General features: G+C 56.2%; 2 protein-coding genes across 6 annotated transcripts in view; one reads left to right on the forward strand and one right to left on the reverse strand.

Moving 5' to 3' along the window:
• C8H1orf226 (chromosome 8 C1orf226 homolog) overlaps positions 1-19623 on the reverse strand; it is a 272104-nt gene continuing 252481 nt past the window's right edge. For 4 of the 5 annotated variants that reach the window (XM_034667243.1, XM_034667244.1, XM_034667246.1 and 1 more), the window contains 2 exons: positions 6229-6538; positions 1-5430 (listed from right to left, as the gene is read on the reverse strand). In XM_034667243.1, coding sequence (XP_034523134.1) covers positions 4956-5430; positions 6229-6538 — 785 coding nt within the window. In that variant the 3' untranslated portion in view covers positions 1-4955. Of the gene's footprint in view, positions 5431-6228; positions 6539-12440; positions 19597-19623 lie in introns of those variants that run through there. The other variant, XM_034667247.1, reaches the window with a different exon arrangement.
• On the forward strand, positions 11103-13667 carry SPATA46 (spermatogenesis associated 46). Its single transcript, XM_002920110.4, is given in 4 exon segments — positions 11103-11205; positions 12416-12529; positions 13095-13615; positions 13617-13667. Coding segments are annotated over 4 exon segments (789 nt in total).

Raw genomic sequence — 19623 nt, forward strand, 5'->3', positions numbered from 1 at the left:
ATCTACGGGGGCTGAAGTTTTTTGTGCAGATTTAGTTACTTGTTCCCGCTCCCAGGGGAGCCGCAGCGGGGGCTCCGCATGGGGCACCCCACATGCTGCTTGCAGAGTGAAGCCCAGGGGACCCTGAGGGCCCAAATCTCAAAGATAAACCGTTGCCGAGACATCTGCAGCTGCCAGCTGGACTGCAGAGCTGGTGGGAGAGACGGGGGTGGACCGGACGCCGAGTCAAAGCACAGAGAGTTCTAGAACACTCCCTGGATTCGCTGACCTGAAAGGAATTCCAAAGCCTGAGAGCAAATTGAACCAGAAGGCACTCTCGGAGTTGAGAGCAGCGCCCGAGGTGCCATCCTGCACTAGCAAACTCCATTAATTCTGAAGACCAACTGGGGTTCCCAGCAGCCCATGCACGGACTTCAGGAACGAAGTGGGTTTCTTGACGACCTCTGCTTTGTTGGTTTTCTTCAGCAGTTACTCAGATGACGCTCTGAGGAAAAACACTACCAGTTGAAATTCATCGGGCCCCCTGCTTTGGCACTTCCACTGTATTTTGATATTCTGCTAACATAGCCCATTCGTCACAGGGCAGGTTCCACGGCGTCCTCACCCCCTTGCAGACATGGAGAGAGAGAACAAGGTGCCCCTTTCCCACCAGGTTACTGCACCAGACAGCACTTGGCTCCTGGCGGGGCTCGGATACGTCCTCTGAATAAGTGCATTTTTGTGCCTCGATTTCTAGACCAGAGAACAGCATTAAGAGTGACATATGCACATCCGTTTTTACACTTACAAGTTTCCTCAAAAAAAAAATTTTTTTATGCTACAATTTTCCATATTTGATCTTCACCCAAAATAACTGCTTTGCATCACAGTGGAAAAGAAAGGCATGTAGAAGGCACATCTCACACCCAAATGCTTGCAGGAGCCCATCCAGGAGCCACCCAACGGGAAAAGTTACCTGAAGAAAGTCGCTGGGGCTTAGCCTTACAGAGAAGGTTGTACTGTAAGTAATCTCAATGCTTTCTCCCGGTGCATGGAATGTGTTGGATTGGTGTCCGTGTTTCTCCTGCTTTCCCAGAACAACGCGCTGTCCCCCACTGCGGAGCAAGCCGGCCACCTTCGAGCACCATTGTCTTCTTGCACATGCTCTGAGAAACTAAGAGTGGGGTTCGACGCGGAAAAGGCTGGAGCCTCCTGCCCGAGGCATTTCGGATGTGCAGCCTGGGACCCCACGTGCTGGACTGTAGAATTCCGCCCCCCCACCCTGGTAAAGGACAGAGCTGGGCAGAAAGGCCCCATCCGTCCCCCTTTAAAAATGTGCATGGTTTCTATGAACAGACTGAAGGCCTCTTTTTCTGCCCCCCCCCCTCATCTCTTCTCCACTTCCTCCCTTTTGAGATGGTTAGAGGCCTGGCCAATTCTCAGCTGTGAGAGTCCTCTGGGTCCCTGGGTTCGACACTCGCCTGGGGGGTCACAAGGCTTCGGGCTAGACGTGCTCCAAGTCTCCAGTCTCTCCAAAAGTGAGCTTCGAGGTGGCCCTAGGGCAGGGAAGTACTTCCACCAGCAGCTCTGGTCCCTCCGAAGGTCTGTGCGCACAGGCACAGCCCCGTCCCCTCCCCTGTGGAAGAGGGCCGTACCCCAGGTAAGTCACCACCTAGAGGACAATCCAGGGGTCCAACTTGCATTTCCTCCTGAGGAGGGGCTTACCCACATCTGTCATGTCACCCCGGAAACAGCCACATGATGGTCAGGTTGGAAGGGGGACCCTATGCAACCGTCCAGTTAGAGGGACAAATGGGGGGCCAACCTGAGATCACTTCCCCCAAGGGCCTCAGGTGGGGGGTCAGCAGGCAGTGCCCACCTGCCTCACATTTCGACCTCTGTCTTGCCAGTCCAGACTCCTAACCCAAAATGCCAGTGCTCTCCACCCAATAAGCCAGCCTTGAGAAAACCAACCACTTCCCATCAGTCCGGAGAAACCAAAACCAAACTGGCAAAACCAAACCAGATCGTTTTATTCTGCAGTTCCCTTCTACCAGAACACTACTAAAAATATAAATATAGAATCTCTAGAAAATACTCGGAATAGATCTGTAATCGTCCTGCCTCAGACCGGGGCCAACCTCTTTGTTCTCTCAAAGTCTATTTGTCTTCATACCATCCACGTACATCACACAGATACATTTCCCTCTGTGCAGGGGAACACACCACCCTCCTGCAGCTTCTGGAAGCTCACCTGTGATTTATCAGGGGAAGTCTACGTGCTGACCAGGGGAATACAGTGGGGTTGAGGGGGTAACAGGGAAGAGACTCTGTGCCCCCAACTTCCTTATGCAGACCCAGAAGGTGGGTCCTTTGCTTCTCATTATCCTGTATCAACTGGGCCACCAAGGGCAGAGCTCCCAGAGAAGCTGGACATGGGGGGGGGTGCATGGGCAGGGGGGTTGGCTGCCAGGCTGTGATCACAGGAAGGTCAGGCTGTCGCAACAGACACAGGAAGCTGGTCAGAGCCCAGGCCTTCAGCAGGACTAGAAGCTGTCACTGCTGCCGCCTAGGGGCAGCACTCAGCCCCCAGCACCAAGCAGTGTCACGGAATCCAGGATGGGACTTCAGGCTCCGGCCCCCCTCCCCCAGGTGGCAGCTTCACCCCTGCGAGAGGACAATGGCTGGGGTGGAGATCATAGGCCAAAGGTTGGAGCAGGGTCCCGCCGGCCCTCGTTTGGCATCAGACACGAGACTGAGGATCTCCAGCGTCATCCTGGTGATGGTCCTGGGACGACCTGGGATCCCTGGGCTGACCCTGAGGCTGAGGGCCAGGACCTCAGCAGGGGGTGGCATGGAGAGCAGGGTGCTTAAGCCAGCCGGGGCCCGCCAGCTCTTTGCACAACTGGCCACCACATCACCCAGCCAGGGCCACCCTGATCTCTGGGGCAGGAGCCCCAGGGGGCACGGCTCTGCTAAGTTTCCCGCCAGAGACACAGATGGAGCTTCTGGCGTGGAAGCTCCCAGCACACACCCCCACCCCCAGCTCTGTATTGGGTGCAAAACTCCTAGCCGGTCTGGGAGGACTCACAGGCTTCCAAATGCTAGTCCCAAGAACTTCTGAGTCTCGGGGTCAGAGGTCACACCGTCCTGATGTTCTTGGAGGAAGACGGCAGGATCTAGACCTTTGGTAGGCGCTCTGCCCACTGCGCCCTAGCCTGCAGGGTACCCGGCCTGTGCAGCCCCTTGACGGGGGGGGCGGTGAGGGAGCGAGGCTTTGCTGTGAGCGTGCCGTGCAGCCTGGCTTTCTGAAACAATGGAAGACGGGGCGCGAGATGGGGTGGGAAGGCTGTGCCAAGGTTACAGGGCTGCAGAAGCAAGGCCATGGGAAGGGCAGCCGGCACCCTGGCCAGCCCCCCCCCCCAATCAGGCTCCCGGGTCCAGAGAAGTTGGTTGGATGTTTCACACGGCAGAGGTGGGGGCGAGGGAGCAGAAACTGGGTGATAGGGTAAAGTGGGAAGTGAGCAGTGCCGGGGGGAGGGCAGGGGGAGCCAAATGGACAGAAAAGGGGCAGCAGCAGAAGTCTCAGGAGGAAGACTGCCCACCGGCCTGCCACAGCTAGATGTGCCACGCCAGCCTTCTCCCAGGGAGCCAGCCACCCTGTTCAACAAAAGGGAGGTTCTCTTCTTGCTGCAAAGGCCCCCAGGGTTGGGTTCACCCCCCGACAGGGTCTCCTGGCCACAGGAAGACAGCATGACAGGATCCCTGGTGGGAGAGAGGAACATAAAAGTGGGTTAACCCAGGAGGGCAGGAACCAGTTAGGGTTGGATGAACCGGGTTGGTCCCAGACATGGATCCCGAAGGCCGGGATGCACAGAGGACTATGTGGCATCCGGGCAAGGAGAAGGCAGGACAGAGGCCCCTCGAGGGAGACCCAGGCAATTTCAGCACAAGAACAAGGCACCTCCTGCCTAGTGAGAGGTAGCTCGCCCCACAGCCCCTGCCACATCCGTCTCACGTCCGGCACCCCAGCTCTGGCACTTACCACACCCGGACCCTACATCTGCCTCGTTTCAGGCCGTGGGGTTGTCCCCGAAAAGCGCTCTGACCCCCCAATGGCTGCTCTGTCCTCATCCTGTCTTCTCCACGACTTCTGCTCCAGGTTCTCTCAAGGCCAGCTGCCTAGACGCCAAGTTCCTGGGCCCACCCCCAAAGCAAGATGGTAATCGGCTCCGCTGCCTCTGCTGGGGCGTGCCCAACCCTGTCCTCACACGGCAAGGGGTGCCCTGGCCTCCCCTTCTGCGCAGGGAGCCCACAAGTACCCCCTTCCCCCAGTGCCACCTCAGTGGTGGGCTCTGTGCCCTGCCCCGGGGGCTTGGTGCGTTCCCCAACTGGCCAGATGGGAAACAGCCGGAGAACCCCCCGTGACCAGGCTGCCTCCAGGTCTCAGGCCTGGTGTTTCCTCCGGCCCACACCCAAAGGGCAGAGGCAGGCAACCACCTGGGGCCTCCACGGTCTTGGGACCGAAAGGAACAGTGGCTGGGCGGCACTCAGGGTATGCGGCTTTCCAGGACTGGGCCCATCATCAGCCAAACCCATCATTCCCCATCAGCCAGATTCCCCCACCTGAGGCAGGAGAAACGAGTCAGGGCACAGAGGGAGAGGGGCGGGGGCAAAGGCAGCGCACAGGAGGCAGGCAAGACCCTTCATCCCAGGCCGGTGGCCCTGGGGTCCAGTGGGAAGTCAGGGCAGCTTGGGAGTAGAGGTGCTCCAACATCCTGGGGCTGTGGCCGACACCCAGAGGAGCTTACAGAAAATGAGCCTTTAACGAGAACGACTGAGGGACTCCTGGCCCTCCACAGCCCACATGGGGGGACTGGCTCTCTGCTGAGCTCTGCACGCAGAGCTGGGGGGCAAAGGGTACCAGGGAAGGAGACGGCAGAAGGGAAAGGGAGGCTTGGCAGGGAGAAGAGGCCCTACTCAAAGGAGAGCAGGTCTGGGTGTGGGCCCTCATTGTCAAGGCTGGAGGTCCGCGCCTGAGGAGGGGGGCCGCTGTCCTCCAGCGGCTCGTCCAGGCGGATGGGGCTCAGGCTGAGTTTGAGGCCATTCCTCTCGAGGAGGCCAGGGGAGGAGGCCCTTCGGCACTCAGTCATCTTCAGCTTGGGTTCGTCCTGGCCGTCCTGGTGAATCAGGTCAGGCACGGACAGGGAAACCTCTCCATTGGGCAGAGCCTCGCCCCCATCCGCCATTTCCATGGGGGCCTCCGGCTGGGCAGTGGCAAGGGTGTCCGGGGGCTGCCCAGGAGACAGCTCTGTCCCATACTCCAGGCTGCTCAGGACGGGCTGGGATGAAATCAGCATGTCCTGCGTGGTCTTCAGGGCCCGAGGGGTTCGCTTCCTGGTGACGGGAGGCGGAGGATCCAGCCGAGGGAACACTTCTTGCTGCGCGGATCTGTGGGGTTGATGACAACAGGCACATGTGCTTTAAGGATGGCGAGACCCCAGCGCCCCCAATTTCCTTCTCTAGCTCCCACTGCACGGCAGCTCACCCACCCAGCAAGCGCTCTCCTGCTGGGGCCTCATCCTCGGTTTGGTGTGTGGGTTGCGGCAGCTTGAGCACGGCCGGCTTTCGCTGGTGCCCCCTGCCCCCCACCGCCCGCCCCAGCTCAGTGCTGACAGCCGCTCAGTGTTGCTGCTGGGACCACGGGTGAGCCGGGTCACATCAGAAGCTTTGCAATGAGCCCTAGGAGGGACACTGCCAGCTCAGGAGCATAGTAGGTGTCGAAAACAAGGCCTGGAAGGGACCGGTTGACCCCAGCAGGCTTCTCCCTCTCCTGCCCCGGTGGGTCCCATGGACGCCCATGTTCCTCCATTACCACCAGTGGGGCAGCGGGTCGGAGGTGTGGCTGGGTGGGAGCTTCAAGCAATGCCGGGGTTCGAATCCAGCTCTGCCCACAACTAACTCCGTAACCGGAAGCTCCCCACCTTATCCCTCTGAACTTAGCTCTGTGCCAGATGGGAACGATCCGATCCACCTCAGGGCCGCTGCAAGGGTTAGGGGAGCGAACACCTGACGGGCAAACCTCGGCCGTGGTGATGGGGTGGCAGCCAGCAACCAGGCGCCCGGCCCAGCCCTGTTCTCCACATGACAAGCTCGCGTCCCTGGCTCAGGGCTGCTCTCTGGAGGCACAGGTTCACCCCGGGGCTCTGCGAGCACGCCCCCCCGCACGCCCCCCCACCCCGCACTCACTTCTCCTCCTCGCCAGCAACCCCGCCAGCCAGCCGGGCCCCCGCGGTCCTGTTGATCTCCATGGCGCCCGCACTGTCCAGGCTCGAGGGCTCTTTTCTCCGCAGGAAGTCGTTCACTTTGGCCCCCACGGCTCTGCCTAGGTTCTTGAGGTGCTGGCTGCTGCCCACCCAGAGTCCCGGCCCACCAGGCTCCACCGACCCCAGAGTGGCAGAGCCAGGGGCCGCCAGCCTGGACAAGTGGGGGAAGGAGCAGCTGGGTTGCAGCTTCAGAGCGTGGGCCGCGTTCAAGTTCTCAAACATGCCGTGGTCCACTGCAAACAGAGGGGAAGACGGACACAGTGAGCGGACACGGGTCACTCTGCCTCTTCCCCTTACACCACACCCACGGCTGGCACTTCCCGAGGCTCTGGGAACATTCGGGAGAGAACCAGCAGACACACTCTTGACCCTTCCCCTCGGTGTTCCTGATGGTATGTGGGACTAGCAGTACCAGCTCTGCCCCGTCCAGTTCATCGGTGACAAGCTCGAGCCATAAACCTCTAACTTCAACCGGACTTATCCGTTTAAACCTGCCTCCTTGACCCCTTCCCTTGGGGTCACCGAGCCCTCTGAAGAAAAAACAATGAAGTCATGAACTATGGTATTTTTCTATCACTGTGAACACAAGCTGAGCGGACGCCAGCACTGGGGTCGAAGCTGTAGGAGGCTCGAGGTGGAAGCCCCCCACTGAAAGCCGCCTGTGGAGCCCATTCTCTCTGTGGGAAAACGGGCCCCCTTTCTCCTGAGGAGGAACGTGGGAGAACGGGCAGCTGCGTGCAGAGAGATGCCAAGTGGGGGGTCCAGCCCGGCTCACGCCAAATTCCTGGTGCCAAGGGAGCAGGGGGAGCTTGACCAGCACCTCCGACAGCCCGAGATGGGCTGTACATAGGGATCCTATGTACAGACCAGGAGGACAGGCTCAGAGTAATGACCGCCTGCCCGGCCTGAGGTCCCAGGGCCATTACTGGTGGGGCTGAACCAGCACTCTGGTGTTCTCACCCTCTCCAGCACTTCCCTTCGGCCTGGGATCATGGAAAAGCTGCCTCACGGATGGCCCTTCTCTCCAGATCTTCGGTTGGAAAGACTATCTCCAAGGGCTGCAGGTAGACCCGTTGGGTTGTCAACATTGGCAGGGCAAAGGCCAGGTCTCATTCACCTTCGTATCTTTAAAGGCTAGCCTGGTCTGGTACACATTAGGTGCTCAATAAATCTCTCAAACTGCCAGACCCATTTTGCAGATGGGAGAATTGTAGAGGCCAAGATCATAGCTCCAAGGTTTGTCACTGGAACGACTGGCGCTCAGGGCTTTAAGCCACACCATTCACACGCTTGTACCAGGGCATTCCCACCCCCACCTGGAAGTCAAGCTCAGTCCTCCAAGGAGCCAGATCCATTCTGCGGCCTTGGAAGCACACGGGAGGTTTCTGTCCTTATCAACTACTCCAGATACTCTGTCCATCTGGGGGGAGGAGAGATTACACTTGGTCACGGACTCTGTTTTCTACACCTCTAAGTGCCTATTCACGCTGACCCTTCCCAAGAGTGAGGTTGGGCGTGCTGCTTCTTGCGTTGAACTTGGCCTAAGGTAGCTCTCTCTGCCCTGCATTGCTGAGTCCCCAGCCAGGGGACGCATCTCCCTTTATTGCGGTTTTAACAGGCATATCCTTTCTGCACCAAGTAGCTAGAGAAGCCCTATTGTAAAGGTCTTCAGGCAGCAGCAGGAAGCTGTGGGGAGAGGAGTGGATGAACCCCAGCCCCAGGTCTGCACGTCTGCTGCACACACAGGAAAAGCACCACGGCGGGGGCCGTGACAGGGAACTGGGTTAGAACAGCCCTGGGGTCTGGGGCACAGAGCTGACTGGCTGGGGCGGCCTGGGCTCCAGGTGTGGCCACACCACACTAGCAGGACTTCCAGCCCAGCCCACAACGGGGTTATCAGCTCCTCTGACTCTACTCCGAGCGCTATCTCGCCACACCACCACCCACTTCTGCACACTTTCCCTATTGCATCCCGTATCCTTCTAGTTTTTCTTTAATCATAAAATCTGTGGACTCGTAGAGAAGCCCTTCGAAATGAAAGCATTTAACTATTTCCCCCCAAACCAGCAAGTATACTTGGGTCACTGTGAAACCAGGGCAAATGTTCAAAAGAGGTTCTCTGCGGAAGGCAGATCCCCCACCACTTCCTGGCTCAGATACATCCGTGGTGGTCTCCTTACTGGTTTCGAGTTAAATCTACAGTGCAGACGTGCTCTTTCTGAAAGTGTAAGTAACAAACACCTAAGTGACTTGCGAATTGTGAGCTCCTCTTATTTGAAAAACATTCTAATAAACATGAGTGACGGATGACGCACCATTGTAGATTTCCTGTATTCTCGCTCTCTACCCTTCCGAAGGCCTATGCTGAATTCTCAAGTCATTTAAAGATAACCTGTCCCAGGCGCTCTTGACAGCTCCCCAAGTCTTCCTGGTATACGCACCTTGGCTCGATAATGAAATGGTGAGCTCCTTAAGGGGATGCAGCATTCCAGTGATTTTTACTTTCTGGAGTGCTCAGCATAGGGCCGGCACGAGAGTCGGCATTTAGGAAGTTTGGCTTAACTGAACTGGCTTTTTACAGGAATACTTAAAACCTGACCACATTATGGGCAGAGAGTGTAAAGAACTGTTCCCGAGCCTTTTTCCATTTACAAAGGCCACTCATAACCTCCTCTCTTGAGGTCAGCCCGGGAACGACTACTCTTCTCTCAGAAGTGGGACTCTGGGGAGGCTTCCTTCATTTCCACACCCGAAGGATGTGCCATGCGTCCCTTTCCTGCTGATGGCACTAACGACCCCCACACTCTGTCCCTCCCTCTGGACTAGACGCGGGGTGGTTCGAAACATAATGGCAATGATGGGGAAAAAAAAAATGAGGAGCCCCCGACCTGGTGGCCCGCCCCGTGGCATCCCCACATGCACACATCCGTGCAGAGCAAAGCATCTGTGACGTAAGTCGTCCGTAAGGAAAACGGTATCTTACCTGTCCGAGAAAGGGGCTCAGAAAGCAGGTGGGAAACAAACGAGAGAGAGAGACACACATTTTATGTAGTGGCCGACCACTTTGGGAGTGTCACCTCCTGCCTGGGCCACCAGCAACAACATACCAGGAGCGTATAACATGTGAGACAACAGCCCCGCTGCCAGGAATATCACCAACCCCGGATAACCAGGTGCCCACAAACTGTTCAATACCTAGACCGAAAGAGTCATGTATTTAAAAACTCTACAAACAGGCACTAACACAGCTTCCCATGTGTTCCCCAATATTTTGAGCCCCCTTTCCAGGAAGTCTATCTGAAGTTCCCGAGCTGGGACGGGAAGAATTCAATGAACCCCCGCAGGATCAAGTTCAAAATCTTCTGGATCCCGTGTGCAACGCTCATTACTCTCCTGTCCCATTTCTGCACATAAATCACCTGATTTTAGACCAGGGAGACGTTCATTCATTCCAAGTGTCTAAATGTACAAAACAGGAGGCCATGGTGGCGGGGGCGGGGGGCTGGTTTGCCTAATGCTGCATAGGTCGCTAACGGCAGAGCGGGGGTAAGGACTCACACAAGCCAACTCGTAGGACCCCAGGATCTATCTCTGCACCACAAGGGCCACATCAAATCGCCAATACCCTCAAAGCTGCCAAAGTCCATGGTGTCCATTAAATTCAACTCATTCTAAGCTTCCAAGCCAGGCCCTGAGGGAGGCAGTGAGGTTCTCCACCCTGTCCTGCAACGTCAAAGTCCTGTGGGCGGATACCAACGGGAAGACGACTCCAGGCTCTCACACAGCTCACTCGCATGTGCACCTGCTCCACGACCGGGCCACGTCTTCCCACGCAGCCCGAGCATATACATGGTTAGAAGAATGCACTCTGTGTACCAAGCCTGCACCTGTTGTGACGCTGTAGAAAGGGGCTTATCGTCAAAGTGGCACGATCACCTTTCACCCTTACTCACATCCGTCCACTGGGTGAGGCTGTGATAGGACAGAAGCAAAGCAGAGACAAGAGGCACCCTGGCCGCTCTGGAGGGCACTCTCCCTGGCAAACTGCTTATAGAGAGCAAAATGGTGTTGAGTAAGCCGCCCGTCTGTGTTTTAGTCATTTGCTAAAAATAGACAGCGCCGACCATTTAAAACATTATCTGGTCCCTATTCTTAGGCAGCGCACACTGAAGTATTTAGACACAAGGGCCATGGCGCTTGTAACTTACCTTGGAATAGCTCAGCAAACCAAGTACGGGGTGGAGGGAGGAGAATTGATAAAGCAAACAGGGTAAAATGTTAACAATAGGAAAACCTGCATACAGAATACACGGAAACTGAATTTAGTTTTGCCACTTTTTGTCACTTTGAAACGATTTCCAAAGAAAATCTAAGTATTATATCCCAAACTTAAAAACGGAAAGAACAAAAACATCTGATGGCAGAGGTGAGGCAGATGAAGGAGAAGCAAAGCAAGAAGCTTATTCAGAGAGGACAGAGGTCCCCAGAGCTGGGAGGGGGTTACAGCAAGGACACAAAAAGGACACCAAAGATCAATGGGGCGGGGTCAACAGATGACATTGTGGTCACATCTCTGCCATAGGCTTCCTTCCCCCTGGGCATTCTCAATCGAGGCAGGCCAATGAGCAATGACAAAATTTAAGAGACTCCATCTTTGGAAGGGACAGCCTGGCCAGCGCGTGGAATCATGTGACCTTCTTGTGATGTCAATTGTACTCAGAATGTTCATCGTCTGGACAACCCAAACAGCCTCTTGGGAGCAGATGTGTGATCTCCATACCCTACGGTAGTCAGAATATGGAGAACTTCTCACTCCTCAGCATTTCTGGACCTCGAATCCCTTCCTCAGCCCTGAGCACTTTTCCCGACATTATGTCCTCACGTGCCACCAGCTTGCCAGGTAAACTCTGGTGCCACTAGGGCCACAAAAATGTGGTTTTTTGGAAGCTTTTAATTGAGTACTCTACCAGATGTTACAGGACTACGATTTAGTGAGAAAGTCAAATTACACATGGGGAGAAAATAATTTTTCAAAATGCTGCATTCGTGGTAAGTAGTTCCTGCTGTTTATTCATTTCTGGCAAGGGAATGATGGGGGGAAACATTTGTTATCCAGTCCCCACCCCCAGAATCTCAGGTGACTGTCTATATAGAGTAGGGGCTACTTTTAGCCCTGTTTGGGCAAGCTGGAGAAGAGGCAGGCTCACCAACCCCTCAGCAGGGACCTAGGAGGCAGGGTCTCCGGGTAGCACAGCAGGGAATCAAGGCTCTGAGGACGTGCTACTCCAAGCATGGCCTGTGGGCCTCCACGTCGGCCTCACCTGGGGGCTTGTTAGCAGTGCAGGATCCCAGGCTGCCCCCAGAACTGCAGAATCAGAACCTGTGTGGGTAGCAATGTCCCCAGGTGATTCCTGGAGTAGTGTGCACATTAAAGCTTGAGAAGGCTATTCTCCTAAACATCCCTGGGCCTGTTCAGAAGACCCTTATACCGCGGTTTCCCAAACTGAGCTCCTGTCCTCTTCTGGGATTTGAGGCAGGCTGGTTCTTTATCAAGCGTTAGCAGTCATCAGGGTGTTCATGCAGCTAGAGACCACCTGAACGCTCCCCGGCTGTGTGCAAGAGATGTTTCAATTGGAGAAACTGGTTTCTCATCCCCAAAGGGCCCATGTAACATAGCTATGTGGTCCATGACTAGACTCCCTCCCCTGGATCCTGGAGAAAGCCCAGAGGCTGGAATGCAGACAGACAGACAGACACACACACATATACACACACACACACACACACACACACAGAGTGAGCTGCAGTAAGGTCAAGAGTAGGATGGGCCAGGCAGAAAGCTGTCATCTGGTCTGCAGCGAAAATTCTCCTTTGGAGAGAATCTTTCCCAGATCTCAACGAAAATGCCCCATTTGGAATTCCCCCGGATGCCACCAGAATAGTTCTGCTTATCTGGGTGCAAAAGAGGGCATTCTGCGTTTCTTCAGCTTTGCAATGTCTTAAGGTCCCAAGGTAGAGCATTTAGGTATGTTTGGGGGTGGGGTAGCGGTCACTAAGAAGAGGACTCCCGACCTTGCGCAGCTCACCAGAGCATTTCTTCCGTAACCCAGACATTGCAAAGACTGCATTACCCACCGAGGTGTCCAGCCCAGCACAGGGCCTGCCAGCCCAGTACCACAGCAGCGCGTTCCGGCACGGCGTGCAGAACACGGTGTTCTCTCCAGGTGAGGCCTTCTCGGCCTTGGGCGGGCACCTGTGGGAAGCTGGAGGGGCAAGGGCTTCTCCCCTACAGGAAGGTGCCTCCTTCCTTCAGCAGACCCCCACAGGCCTGTCTCCCAAGCTGGGGTGAAACAGCAGCTTCCGTCCGGAGTATGCTGTTGCAGGCAGACAGACCGTGAAGCTGGAAAAGTGGCCACGACCATTGGTGGTGGAAACGGGGCACTGGGAAGCCGGAGGGCTGGCTGTTCACTGAGCCACCTGCCTACCCTGAGTTGAGGCGGAGGCAAGGTGTCTGCAGGGAGAGAAGCACCTGGCAGATGCCGGGGCTTAGTGAATGCAAGTGGAGTCTCTACCCCCACCCCCGGAGACCAAACTGCCATTCGTGGGAGCAACAGGAAGGCATGCCTCAGACGGCTCTCGCCACCCCAACTCCTGCCTGCTCTCAGAACTGCAGTCAGAGGGGGGACCCAGAGGCCACGCCCGACTCCTGACCTCTTTGCCTTTCTGCTTCTTCTGTGGCCCCCGGCCACCCCAGGGCCTCACGCTCAGACTCCACCCTTTCCTCCGCAGACTGCGTTTTGGGGGACGCCCAGAACGGGAAGCAGCTAAGACGCAACTGCACCATCTACCGGCCCTGGTTCTCCCCTTACAGCTACTTCGTCTGCACGGACCAGGACAGCCACCTGGAGGCCTACAGCTTCCCAGAGGGGCAGCGGGACGAGGGCAGGGGGGACAGCTGCCTTCCCGAGGACTTGGCTGACAGCATCTGCTCGTCCTCTTCCTCCCCAGAGAACACCTGCCCCCAAGAGGCCACCAATAAATCCAGGCACGGCCTGGACTCCACGGATTACATCACGTCCCAGGACATCCTCACGGCCTCCAGGTGGCACCCGGCCCAGCAGAGCGGCTACAAGTGCGCGGCCTGCTGCCGCATGTACCCCACTCTGTGCTCCCTCAAGAGCCACATCAAGGGGGGGTTCAGGGAGGGCTTCAGCTGCAAGGTGTACTACCGCAAGCTCAAAACCCTCTGGGGCAAGGAGCAGAAGGCCCAGCCGGGAGACAGGCTCTCCTCGGGCAGCGGCCAGGCCTTCAAATAGCCCAGCTGGAGGGTGGCAGCTGTCCTGTTCGTGGACCCCTAGGTGAAAAGGGGATGAAGCCTATTTGTGTCTCCAGAGAGATGTCAATAAACCGAAGTTAGTCACAGCCTTCTGTCCGAGGTCACCCTGACCCACCTGCGGTCCTTCCCGTCCCCGGCCCCCATCCCATGCCCCTTGGGCAAATGGCTGCCTAGCAACCCCAGGCCCTCCTCCCTCTCCCTCCCACCTTCCCCTCCCCTCTCCTTGTCAAGTTTGAGAATAGCCTCTATAGTGGGGCTTTTCAAAGTGAGGTACCCAGATCAGCAGTGTCAGCGTCCCCTGGGAATTTGCTAGAAATGAAATCTCAGACCCCTCTCAGATTCACTGAATCAGAAACTCTTGGGGGTAGCCAGGCAGTCTGTGCTCTCAGCAGGCTTCCAGGTGATTGGGGGGCAGCTCAAGCATGAGAACGCTGCTCTACGACGCTGGCTTCCCGTTGGTCCCCCTGTGATCAGTCCCTGCCACACCCCGAGGGAGAGCTCGCCCAAGGGGAGGAGAGCGGACGCCCTTTCCTGCGGGCACAGGGAAGCTTCCCCCAGCAGCACCTCTGCGCCGTCTGAAAGCTGCTCGGGTGTCAGATCTCTCACGGGGTGGAACGGGGAGGACCACATGCCCTCCTGCATAAGGCAGAAAGGCGTACAGGGCAGGGCCCACGCCCACCGTGTGCACCACAATCCTTCACTTGGAAGGGGCACGCTTGCTGACACACGACAGACCTGCCTGTGACCCAGGGGCATCTCTACCCAGCTGTGTTGAGTCATGTCAAAGTAGGCAGGTACACACGTGAAAACTCCGCTTCCCACGACCAAATAATGTGCCAGCAGGCAGCCCGGACATTCTCCCATTTCTGAGCAAGCCTCACTACCAACTCCTACCCAGAAACATGGCTGGACATCAGGGATGCAGGGAGGACATCTGTTTTACCTATTATGTGGTTAAAAAAAAAAAAAAAGCTAAATGCTTAATGGTCTTCATTTTAGGCCTTATTTACTTCTCATTTCGTCTCCCTAATGCCCCAGGGGGTGCCCTCACCGCAGAGGGGGATCTCCTTTCAGGGGCCCCAGCACCACCCCTCCCTTCACCTCTGCCTCCCCACATGTTGGCCAATGGGTTGGGATGGAAGCTTTCCCCTTGCCCTTCTGGTGGCCATACAGTAGGGCCTCTGCTTTCTGCTTTCTGGTTTAGCAGAGCCAACTCTGCTTATCCCTGTCCTGCTAAAACAGCATTTGTGGTGGTTCTGGGCTCACATCCTGCCACGTTCCTGCCATGAGAACATTCCCCACCCTCTCTCCCCCCACCCTCTACCAACCCAGCCAGAGCCCAAGAGTGTACTTGAACTGTGGGCTCCAGGGTCCCAGGCTGTCCATTTTGGGGTGGGTGATCTCTCCAGGCAGCCCTGACATCACTCCCTGGACCCCCCAGGGCAGGGAGCAGACCCGTCCTCACTCTGATTTCCTGTTTCCCAAAATGGAAAAGCCACCTGGGCCCTTGAAGAACTCCCCTTCCATGCATCACTGGGCATGTGCGTCCCCTCAGTGGGGCCACTGAGGAGAGTATAAAGAGGGGCTCACGTGGTGCCTCGTGGCCTTACCTCAGTCTGTGGGAGAATCAGGAGAAATCGGCTCTTGTCTGGCCTCATGCCCTCCACCCACCCCATACTCCCTCCTCCAGAGCGTCTGTGTCACAGGCACAGAACATGTTAAAAAAAGACAGAAAGCCATCCTACAGCCAGGGTCTGAGCAGAAGGGCCACAGCACGTGCCGACTGCTGCCTGGCAGGAGCCCGAGTTTCATGTGAGGACGGGCACTTTCTTCTCTGCCTTTCACACATTTAATAGCATCACTGGGACCCCCAGGGACTTCCTCGGTGCAGAGTTCTGAGGAAAGTTTCAGCACACAGAAAACGCACCCAGCCCACAAATGCACTGACCACGCGGGCACAACCCCCCTCCCCCAATAACTGGAAGTTAAGCTCTATGGTGCCCTGAGCCCCTGCCAGATGCTCTGCTGGGTGCTTGTGAAACGCAAGCTCATTTACTCTTATCGCTTTATGTGGTCTATTTTATCCCCATTTTACAGATGAGAAAGTGAGGCTCAGTTCCATCACTCAGAAAAGGCAGAAGGGCATGTGAAGCTGGTGGATCAGACCCCTCAACCTTCCTGCAGAGCTGGCTGGGCCCGGCAAAGCACCAGGCCCAGCAAGCCCTCTGCCTTCGAGAGGGCTGAAAGTTATGGCCAAAGTAATCTGGTTTCCATGGTGTCAGCTTTTCAAGATCCTGCAGCTTCTATTTCTCTGACGCTCTTCCCTTGCTAGCCTTCCTCCTCCCTTTTGTGTCTCCTCCTGGCAGGAAAGCCAAGTGCCCGCGAGCCGGCGACTTCTGCTGAGCCAAGCGGCAAGGGCACCATAATGCGTGCGGGCAGGTGTGGGGATGAGCCCATTTTGACTCTGGGTTGGACATTTCAGGAATGGGCCTGTTGGAATCCTATCCATTGCATATTTCGGACATTTAGTCAGGGAGACAGTGAAATTTTATGATCTAATGATTTTAGTTATAGCTGGAAACATCTGATGTCGTACTTTTTCAAGTGCTTAAAATGTGCTTACACGCCAGTGATGTCTGCAGTGTGAAAAGACCTGGGCTTGGGAAAGTCTGGAATCATGGGCATAAGCCCAGGGCCTCTCAACCTCAGGACTACTGACATTTGGGGCTGGACAATTCTCTAGTGTGTGTGTCGGGGGGTCTCCTGTGCATTGTAGGGTGTTTAGCAAGATCCCTGGCTTCTACCCTCTAAATATCAAAAGCGTCCTTCCCCCAGTTGGGACAAACCAAGTGTCTCCAGGCACTGCCGAACGTCCCCTGGGGAAGCAACACCGTCCCCCGAGGAGAAGCCCGGCAGGACCGCCTGATCAGCAAGGCTGGTCTAGACGAACCCAAGTGAACCACCACCTCCGTCTCCTCTGTTTTCTGAACACCACGACCCTTGAGAACTGTGCTTCGCAGAGCTGATGGCCGCTGGCTTGGGAACTGGGGTGGAAGTGAGGGCAGGTCAGGGAGCAGGTGGAATAGAAGAAGCAAGAAAAGACCATGGAAAAGCTTTGAGAAATAAGAAAGGTTTATTTAGCAAAAGCCACTAGACGAGTGACGACATCCAGGGAGTAAGTGCACTTTACATGAACAGAATCTTGTCCCAGAGAGTCGAACCAACAGAGTTAATGACACAACAGTTTCAGGAAGTAGACAGAGGGCTCAGGGTCAGTGGGGTGAGAAGAGGCGGTCAGGCAAAGAGGAAATCAAAGGAACACAAGTCCTGAACAGGAGCCATGGGGAGAAGGGAAGCTACGAAGGGGCTTCACAGAAAGCGTTGATATAAGCAGGGATATAAGGAATATCGTTTTCATCCCAATATGCAGTCTGTTGTGTGCAGAGAAATTCCTTGCTGGCTCTGCACCTGGGACAGCCTCATGTGCCTAGGAGTCTGCCGGCACCTGGGGGGAGGCTGAGGCAGGCACCAATAAGGGAGGTGCCCCCTGGTGTCCACTTGTCCCCTATACAGGGCAGAGCAGAAGGATGAAAAAGGAAGAGGGCAGGAGCGGAGTGAGCAGAGCAAGAAGCAAGGAGGGGGGAGGAGGGTGACATCGCTGGGACATCAGGTCTGCGATGTTCTCTTTCCTGCCCAGTGGCTGGTGACCCATCATGGCCCCTAGATCCATCCTGTCTCCCATCTCCACACCCCAGCGTGCCCTGCTTTGGGTCACACCGGGGACGATGCCGACACTCGAACCAGCGCTCCAGGGAAGGCCCCCTCTGGGGGGAGGCTGGGGCCGAGGCAGCTGGAAACCACCGCGGAGCATCCGAGAGCAAGGGTCCTGGGTGGGTCCGGAGTCAGTGGTACTAGTCTCTTCAAGTTCTGTAATCTCTTCCTAAATTCCTTTTCTTCTCTCCCTCTGCAAGCTTTTCTAGACCCTCTAGAAACTATTCCCCACCCACTCCTCACCCTTCCCCATCCCAGCCCCCCCCTCTCCTGCCACATTCCACAAAAGCCAATCCACCCGCCCCAGCCTCACCCTCAGCTCCTGCTTACATGCAGCGGGCCTCGAGAAGCCAGGCCTCCCGCCCCCGAACATTCATGATTCTACTGCTCTGAGAGGCCTCCACCCAGGTGAGGGTCGGGGAAGCCGGCTAGGCCCTGCCACGCCAGATTCCTGACACCCCTCCCTGAGTATGGGGCTCTCACCTTCCTGGTTCTTCCTTGTGTATCTGGATCTACTTCCATCCAATGGCTAATAAGAAAAGGCAGCAAAATAAACAGGACCACCCCTCTCCAACTAAATACACGTAAGGAAAACAACAGGACTCTGCTGTCGTTCAAATGCCCTGAAGATTCACATTCTCTTCTCTCCGGTCACTTCACACCAGCCCACGCATACGTACTCACCTTCCTGCACACGGGTAGACAAGCCTGGATGTACACATGCACGCGCACACACTCACACCCATCCTATTTCTGCCCACACCCTGGTACGCCAAGGAAGGCTACCATAAAGCTATGAGTATTTCCTTTCATTTGGACTTTCTAGTTTAGAAGAAACCCAGCTGTTTAAGAAAAGGGCTACGCTTTCATTTATATAAATTATAAAGCAAAGTCGGGATTGAAGAACTGTTTTTTGGGTAATCCCATCCTTACCAACGAATCCTCAAAGAATACTGCAGTCTGGGTCTGTTGCTTATTGTCCCGGATAAAGTCTTATTTCCCCTGAACACAGGACCCTAGCAATGGCTCAGCTCTCTCTCGAGGCATCTTTAAATCTGCTAACAGCCACTCATGGCCCAACTGTTGCAAAGGGAGCGTGGCCGCCCGGCCACAGTCAGCCCGCCGGTCCAGGTGGGAATCCCTACACAAGGCCTGGATGGTCAAAGACGAGAGATTTGCACGTGGCATTTTTGTACAGGTGTGTTCGAGGCACGCACCCACAGACGGGTCAAGAGGGGACATGGCTATGGTCCCTGACCGAAGTGGCAGTGATTTGAAGAGTGGAAAGAAACAGTCTCAGCTACCAGCTCGTGTTTGTTTTTTTCTGCAGTAAAAACTGACCACTATCGCCCAGGGGAGGGGACAGGTTGAGAGGGAAGGCTGGGGGCTCGGGGGCTCTGAGGCTTTCTCAGAGGGGAGGGTGCTACAAAAGCCTTGGCCAGCATAGCCCCTGAGGCAGGACACAGAGGAGAGAAGGGGGCAGCTTCCCAGCCTCCAGGGGGAGGAGCTGGGCTTGCAGGCAGGAGGGGGGCAGGGCTTCCACACTGAGGAAATCAGACCTGTGTGATCTGTGGCCCTGAAGGGGCTGCCCTCCCCGAGGGTTTTCACAGCACAGGCTCAACAATGTTCAACTCCCAGTCTCCCTCCGAAGCAACACCTCACATTCCAGCTGGAGAAAAACATCCCCATTCGAGTTATCCAATGTGACACATCCTAATTCCACGCTCCCACTGAAAGCACGGTCCAGTCCCTTACCGCCCAGAGCATTCAACCTCTCATCTCCACCACGGCCTAGAGAAGGAATTCCTTCCATAAGCTTGGGGGGAGGGTTAGGCAATTGGCAGCATCCTGGATATCCAGACACACAGGCCCTGAGCAGGCACCTGGTGGCTTCCCTTCACCGTGGGACCACGAGATGGGGCGGGAGGGGGCTACCCGGGCATCCGGGACAGAACAGAGCAGAGGAGCCTGATGAAGCAGCCTGCCCACTGCAGGTCCTGGGGCAGCCTGGCGGTCCCCGCAAGGGACCCTCTCGCAAAGCCACGGGCTCTGGAAGGCCCTGCCCTCCCCTCCCAAGTCACAAGTGGGAGAGAGGGCCCAATCACCTCTGGAGTCCAGTTCTCCCCCATCGTAACCTCCAAAGCAGAGTCCTAATCCTTTCCTGAAACTGCAGGCTCTCCCGCCCCCCCCCCACCCGCTGGAGCCACAGTC

This window comes from Ailuropoda melanoleuca, chromosome 8, assembly GCF_002007445.2.
Source record: "Ailuropoda melanoleuca isolate Jingjing chromosome 8, ASM200744v2, whole genome shotgun sequence".
In the NCBI taxonomy this organism is placed as follows: domain Eukaryota; kingdom Metazoa; phylum Chordata; class Mammalia; order Carnivora; family Ursidae; genus Ailuropoda; species Ailuropoda melanoleuca.